The sequence below is a fragment of the Chiloscyllium plagiosum genome, unplaced genomic scaffold (genome assembly GCF_004010195.1).
Source record: "Chiloscyllium plagiosum isolate BGI_BamShark_2017 unplaced genomic scaffold, ASM401019v2 scaf_13274, whole genome shotgun sequence".
NCBI lineage: Eukaryota > Metazoa > Chordata > Chondrichthyes > Orectolobiformes > Hemiscylliidae > Chiloscyllium > Chiloscyllium plagiosum.
Genome location: NW_025215247.1, coordinates 36,151 through 43,937, shown reverse-complemented (window position 1 = coordinate 43,937; position 7,787 = coordinate 36,151). Strand labels below are relative to the sequence as shown.

Here is a 7,787-nt window from a genome sequence, read left to right as displayed (position 1 = left end):
CCTCTTTCCACCTATCACATTTCCGACGCCCCTCCCCCAAGTCCCTCCTCCCTACCTTTTGTCTTAGCCTGCTGGACAAACTTTCCTTATTCCTGAAGAAGGGCTTATGCCCGAAACATCGATTCTCCTGTTCCCTGGATGCTGCCTGACCTGCTGCGCTTTTCCAGCAACACATTTTCAGCTCTGTGGAATCTTGCTGTGTACACATTTAGGAGCAAGTTCATTTTGAAGCTCAATAAGGTTGTGAAGGTCGCTCCGAGAACATGCCAAGGAACAACTGGGCTGAATGAGATTCTCACTGGATACATCTGTCGGTATCCAGGCGCCCCTAGACTCTGATGATGCCAAAGGGTGGCCTTCCAATCTCTGAGCCAGAGGTTCCAGGAAAGGTTTGGCCTCCGATTCCAGATAGCAGCAAATGGGGTCAGTGTGAGAAATTCCCCGTCAATCCTGGAAGCACATTGGAGCCACCATCCTCACCATCCCTCGCTCAGGAACTTGCAGCTTCTGAAAGTGTGACATTGACATGACAACCGCCTGTGAGGGGACTGTACCACACCGCCTCCTGCTGGCTGTGATGGTGGTGTGACTGAAAGGTATATATTAACTGTACCACCATCAGCGTTCAAGAGTAATCTTTCTCAATATCTTTCGACAGATTATCCTGCAGGATATCCTGCGATTCCTCCTGGTCTACGCAGTTTTCATTGTGGGATTTGCAGCAGGTAAGGCTGGATGGGGAAATATTTCTGTTCTTGCCCAGTCCATGTCTCGATGAAGAGTGCGCAGTTTGTGAGACCAGTTCCCTGCATTGTGTCCACCCTGAGGCTGGAGAACTCAGTGAGGGGTTTGTCCCCAGATTAATCCACACCCCCTTATCACTCCAGGATTCCAGAGGTCCCTCGGTTTGCTTTTCCCAGCTGTGGGAATTTGGGGGGGGTGGCTGGGGGAGGGGGTGGAGTGGGGAAACAGGACGTAGGGAGGGTGAAAATGCTCAGTCATGATGCGCTGGCAGGTTTGAGCCTTGGTATTCCCTCAGGGGAAGGACATTTGCCAATCTTACCTGGTCTGGCCTACACGTGACTCCAGACCCACAGCAATGTGGTTAAATGTAAACTGCCCTCTGGGCAATTAGGGACGGGCAATAAATATTGGCACAGCCAGTCACGCCCACATTCCATTAATAAATATTAGTAAAATTGTCACAGGTCTAAGGTGTATCTGCCCTGCCATCCAGTCCTTACCAGTCTAACAGTTTCAGGCATTTTGAAGAGAAACACCAGTATGGAGGGTATAGTGCCCACTCTCCTGTCGCCCAGAGGGTAGCAACTCTCATCAAGAGGCACAAGCCCTCAGTTCAATTTCCACTTGAGAGACTTGAGCCCAGAATGTACAATGCCTGTCCCATCCCCCGATGCAGCACTAAGGGAGACTGTACTGTCACAGTGTCATCCTTCAGGTGGGTTATTAAACCAAGACCTTGTCAGTCCTACTGGGCTGTTGTAAAAGGCCATGTAGCCAATATCTGGAGAAGAACAGGCCAGTTCTCCCTGTGTCCTCAATCACCATCACAAAATGGGTTAATGGGTCATGTTTGTGGGATCTCCCTGTGCACGATTGGCTGTTGCATTTTCCTACACCCACAACAATGAGGACACATCAAACCTGGTTCACATGAAGAGCTTTGGGTTAACCTGCAGTTTTAAAAGGCACTTTGTTCAATTCTTCACAGAAATATAATTGTTCCTATTCTCTTTTCCTCCTGTCTCTTACAATCCACGAGATGTTTATGATTTTACCCACAGCTCTGGCCTCCTTAATTGAGGAATGTCCCACAGACAGCGACTGTCCGTACAATGGATTCAGTTCCGCTATCCTGGAGCTCTTTAAGCTCACTATTGGCTTGGGAGACCTGGGAATCCAGAAACACTCCAGGTTTCCCATCTTCTTCCACATGCTCCTGGTACTGTACGTCATCCTGACCTTTGTCCTTCTCCTGAACATGCTGATCGCTCTGATGGGAGAGACCGTGACAAAGATTTCCAGTGACAGTGAGAAGATCTGGAAGCTGCAGGTCAGTGCAGAGTTCTAACCTCTTCATATCTGCCTCCCAGGCTACCCTGAGCCAGAGAGGAAAGGGTTACCCTCTCTAAAGCAGGATTTATTAGATGTGACTAAGATTCACCCCTCTATGTAAAAGGCCAGTAAGTATCAGCTGCCTTTTCTGAGTTTAGCGATTTGTTTTGAATCCTATGATAGAGTATGGAAAGAGGCCATTTGGCCCATTGTCCCTGTACTAGCATTTTGATGTATTATTCCAGTTCCCTTTTGAAAGGTCCTGTTGAATCTACTGCCACAGTCCCTTTCAAGCAGCACATTTAACAACAACAGTGTAAGAGAAATGAAGCCCTGATCTCCTCTGGGGTGCCTCTGACAGGGTTCATCAGTCTGTGCCCCTTTGATTACCAACCACATTCAAAATTCTCTGTATTCACTCTCTCAAAAGACTCAAGTCAGAAGTCACATGACACCACATTATAGTCCAACAGGTTTATTTGAAAGCACAACCTTTAAGAGTGCTGCCCCTTTGTCAGGTGATGTGAACTCTCATCAGCTGACTTCACCCAATGAAGGGGCAGTGCTCCAAAAGCTTGTGATTTCAAGTCAACCAGTTGGATTTCTGACTTTGTCCAACCCAGTCTGGCACCAGCATCTCCACAATAGACTCATTATGAGGTTAGAACAGCTCTCTTCAGGATTTAGAAACATCTGCAAGAACCCATTGTTAGTCTGCAGTAAATGGCATGTTTGTTTCCAATGTATTCCAGCTGGTGCTTTCAGAGCCAATGTGTGTGTGTGTGGTGTATTGGTGTGTGGTGTATGTGCGTGTATGTGTGTGCGTGTGTGTGTATGTGTGTGTGGTGTATGTGCGTGTGTGTGTGTGGTGTATTGGTGTATGTGTGTATGTGCGTGTATGTGTGTATGTGTGTGTGTGGATCTACCCTGAATGGTATTGGCCACAAACACAGCCAGCAGTAAACATGAGCAGTGAATGACAATACATCACAAGGTAACTCCCTGCCTGTGATAGACACAGGCTGATTGATGGTCCTCTGTCCCGGATGATCAGCTGGATCTCCAACCTTTATGGAGCGCCCTGGAATTCCCCAGGATTAAGGATGAATCTGTTGAAAGAACCTGAGGAGAAAATGCTTTGAGGGCATTTGGAAGACAATATGTGTTTTCGGTTAACTTTGACAGTGATGGTGGGAGAGTGGGGCTGTTACAGGGTGAAATCTTCCAACCAGAAACAGCAAACCCAATTCAGGATTGCAGCTACCCTCCTCACTGTAACAACAGCATCATTTAACAAGTCCCTTCAAGTGAGCAAAAACTGGGTCCACTTCCTGTTGAAAAGGATTAAAAAGCAGAAACACTTGTTCCCACTTACACTGAAGCTGTTCAACCACATTTGGAACACTGTATTTCTGGTCTCTATTTTATAAAAAGGGATCTAGATGAATTGAGGAAGGTGTAAAGGAAAGTCAAGATTAATAGCAGAACAGAGAGGATATTTGTTCACGAGTCATACAGCGTGGAAACAGACCCTTCAGTCCAACCAGTCCATGCCAAACATAACCCCAAACTAAACTAGTCCCACCTGCCTGCTCCTGGCCCATATCCACCTAAACCTTTCCTACCCATGAACTTATCCAAATGTTATTTAAGCGTTGTAATTATTCCCACACCCACCACTTCCGCAGGGAGTACATTCCACATGCGAATCACCCTCTGTGTAAAACAAATTGCCTCTTATGTCTTTTTAAAATCTGTCTCCCCTCCCCTTAAAAAGGTGCCCCCAGTCTTGAAATTCCTCACCCCTAGGGAAAAGATAACCAGCTGATGAAGGGCTTTTGCCCGAAACGTCGATTTTCCTGCTCCTCGGATGCTGCCTGACCTGCTGTGCTTTTCCAGCACCGCTCTAATCCAGAATCTGGTTTCCAGCATCTGCAGTCTTTCTTTTTACCTAAAAGATAACCACCATTAACTCAATACCCCTCGTTATTTTATAAAATTCTGTCACGTTGCCTCTTAACCTCCCATGCTCCAGTGAACTAACTCAAACCTAACTCTAACTCAAACCTCCTATACCCGGCAACATCTTGGGAAACTCCTTCGGAACCCTCTCCAGTTTCACAATATCCTTCCTATAACTGAGCGACCAGCACAGGACACAGCACTCCAGTAGTAATGTGAATACAACTGGCGAGGTCAGCATTTGTGACACATGTCTAACTAACCTTCAGAAAATAAAACAAAAAACTGCTGACCCTGGTGATCTACCTGCAACAAACAAAAATGGAAATTGCTGGAGAAACTCAGCAGGTCTGGCAGCATCTGTGGAGAGAAAGCAGAGTTAACGTTTTGAGTCCAGTCACCCTTTATCAGAAGATGGTTGTGATCCAGCATGTTTCCCAAGGGTAAAAAGAGACAGGCAATAAACATTGGCCTTATATCATCAGGGGGGTTCTGGGGGTAAACTTGCTGCTGGCTGGAGTCTGTGGTTGTTGGAGGTTAGTCATCTCAGCTCCAGGACATCTCTGCAGGAGTCCCTCAGGGTAGTGTCCGAGACCCAACCACCTTCAGCTGCTTCATCAATGACCTTCCCTCCATCATAGGGTCAGAAGTGGGGGTGTTCAACGATGATTACATAATGTTCAGCACCATTCACCACTCCTCAGATACTGAAGCAGGCCGTGTTCAAAATCTGGACAACATCCAGGCTTGGGCTGACAACTAGCAAGTAATATTCACACCACACAAATGCCAGGCAATGACCATCACCAACAAAGGAGAATCTACTGTCCCTCAATAATCAATGGTGTTACCATCACTGAATCCCCTGAGATATCAACATCCTGGGGGTTACCATTGACTACATACTCAACTGGACTCACCACATTAACACAGTAGCTACAACATCAGGTCAGAAACTAGGAATACTGCAGTAACTCCCCTCCTGACTCCCACCATCTACAAGGCACAAGTCAGGAGTGTGATGGAATATTCCCCACTTGCCCTGGATAAGTGCAGCTCCAACAACATTCAGGAAGCTTGACACCATCCAGAGCAAAGCAGCCCCTGCTTGATTGGCAACACATCCATAAACATCCCCTCCCTCCACCACCAACGCTCAGTAGCAGTAGTGTATACTATCTACAAGATGCACTGCAGAAATTCACTAAAGCTCTTTCAACAGCATGGAAATGCAAGCCCTGCATGTTCCCCTCCAAGCCACCCACCACCCAGACTTGGAAATGTATCACCTTATTCCTTGTGTCACTGGGTCAAAATCCTGGGATTCCGTCCCTCCTGAAGGACACCTACAGCAGACAGAATGCAGGGGCTCATCACAAGGGCTATTACGGATGGCCAATACTAGCCCAGCCAGCAGCATCTGGGTCCCATGAAAAGATGAGAAAAGACTGGAGAGACCACGGCCCCTTTCCTCTGGGTCGAACTCTCGGGTGAACCGAAAGGGATCTTTCAAATAAAGAAGGGGTTTGATAGAGTCAAAGAGAGGAACTGTGTCCACTTGTGCGAAGTTGTTATTACACAGTCAGAAGGTAAATCCAGTAGGGAATTCAGGAGAAACCTCTTTCCCAAGGGAGCGGTGGGAATGTGGTACTCAATGCCAGCTGGAAGAGCTGAGATTAGTGCAGGTACATTTAAAAGGAAGTTAGGGAAGGGAATGATGGGGACGAGAATAGGAGGATGTGTGGATATGGTGAGGGCACGTAGAGTGGGAGGAGGGCTCATGTCACGCCTGCGTAATCACAAGTTGGGCTGAATAGCCTATTTCTGTGTTTTAGGCTCAATGTAACTTGTTCTAACTCCTCCAGAGAGCTGAGACCACTCTGCACTTTGAGAGATCGCTGCCGAAATGGCTACGGACCAGGTGTAAGAATGGCCACAGCTTTACGGAGATTACTGTTGGACTCACACCTGAAGGGAAGGAGGACAAACGGTGGTGTCTCAGGTAATTGCTGTGTCCAAGAGGTTTGGGAAATAACACAGCATCATTGGTGGGGGAATTTTGCTTTCAATCCAAGCTGTGTTGGCGATGAGCTCACTGACTGGTGGGGTCGACTTGATGGGCTGAATGGCCTTCTTCTGCTTGTAGTACCCTGATGGCCTGGAGTTTGGTCCAATCGGCACATGAACTACAGCATGTTACTGAATATTCAGACCAAGGTCACCATGCTCAGTGACCCTCACCATCCACCACTCCCAACTCCAAGGGAAGGTCAGGAGGAGGTGGGCTCAGAGAGTTTCATGCCCTGGTCTGGGAAAGATTCCGATCTGTCAGTGTCCCCGCTCTGTCATTCCAGCCTGTTCACACTGGGATCAGGATGGGTTCCTGTTTTGGAGGGGGGAGGGTGTGGGGGTGAGGGATGGATGGGTGAGAGTTGATGAAGTGAGCCATGAGATCCCAAACTGTGGGCCATGACCCCCAATGGAGGGAGGGGGTCACTGAATAAGATGAGGGTCCTATAGCCCTAAGGTAGTAATGGGGGCTGGTGGGACACTACCGCCTCGGGCACCCCTTCGAGGTGTTTGGGGTTAGTTTTCATGTCAGTGAGCACGGCTGAGCTCTCTCTTCTCCTGCTCAATGCTCCATCCACACTTTGAAAAAAGCTGTGCACTCGAGTTGTATCTCAGGGCAAACCCAACGGTTTAAATACTCTGCACTCCCCCTCCATCCAAAACCATCTAACTGCTCCTCCCTTCCCCACCCAACCACTCTCTAACCGACACCAAATTTCACCGTGGGGGCATGGGTGGTCAGTGTGAAAGGGGTGACATCCACAGGGTGATGGCAAGCAGCGAGCTGAATAACAGCAGGTGACAGAGGGACCGAAGGGCAACCCTCCCTGAATGGCTAAGATGACTTCCACAGTCGAAGAGCCCCTGGAACACGGGGCACTGTAACCTGAGCGAGGGGCCCATGGCCCAGTCATGACTGAGCACCTCCGAGCAACACTGCCGGAGTGAGCGATGGAAACCAATCAGCTGGCAGGACAGTCCCAGCCCACTGACATTGTCACCTTCTCCCCAGGTTAAACGAGGTCAAATGGAACGAATGGGACACTCTCATTGGCACGGTGACAGAATCGCCAGAAGAGGAGTGACACACAGGGACACTCACTGCCAGCAGCGACACAGGAAAACTAATAGACTGGCATTTCTATCGTGGCTTTCACACAACGCTGTTTTACAGACAGCACAGTGTTCTGGGCGTGAAGCCATTGCTGTCGACCCACAGTATCAAGCAGGAAGTAATCAGCTTCTTGTTCACATTGCGCAAGGAATTAATAATCACCGGCAGATCCATTGCCCCACTAACTATCTGCTCGTCTTCAAAGTAGGAAACTGGCATCTTTTGTATTCACCAGAGAAGGCAAATTAATTCGCACTGCGTCAGCACTGACCCTCCGACAGTGCGGCACTCCCTCAGCACTTGACCCTCTGACAGTGCGGCTCTCCCTCAGCACTGACCCTCCAACAGCACGGAGATCCCTCAGCACTGACCCTCTGAGAGCGCAGCACTCCCTCAGTACTGAACCTCCGACAGTGCGGCACTCCCTCAGCACTGACCCTCCGACAGTGCGGCACTCCCTCAGCACTGACCCTCCGACAGTGCGGCACTCCCTCAGCACTGACCCTCCGACAGTGCGGCACTCCCTCAGCACTGACCCTCCAACAGTGCGGCACTCCCTCAGCAC

General features: G+C 48.9%; 1 protein-coding gene across 1 annotated transcript in view; it reads left to right on the top strand.

The window, feature by feature from the left end:
- LOC122548230 (transient receptor potential cation channel subfamily V member 3-like) overlaps positions 1–7,557 on the top strand; it is a 39,505-nt gene extending 31,948 nt beyond the window's left edge. The window contains exons 12-15 of the mRNA XM_043686771.1: positions 659–725; positions 1,806–2,074; positions 5,904–6,040; positions 7,121–7,557. Coding sequence (XP_043542706.1) covers positions 659–725; positions 1,806–2,074; positions 5,904–6,040; positions 7,121–7,193 — 546 coding nt within the window. The 3' untranslated portion in view covers positions 7,194–7,557. The remainder of the gene's footprint in view (positions 1–658; positions 726–1,805; positions 2,075–5,903; positions 6,041–7,120) is intronic.
- The last annotated feature ends 230 nt before the right edge of the window (positions 7,558–7,787 follow it).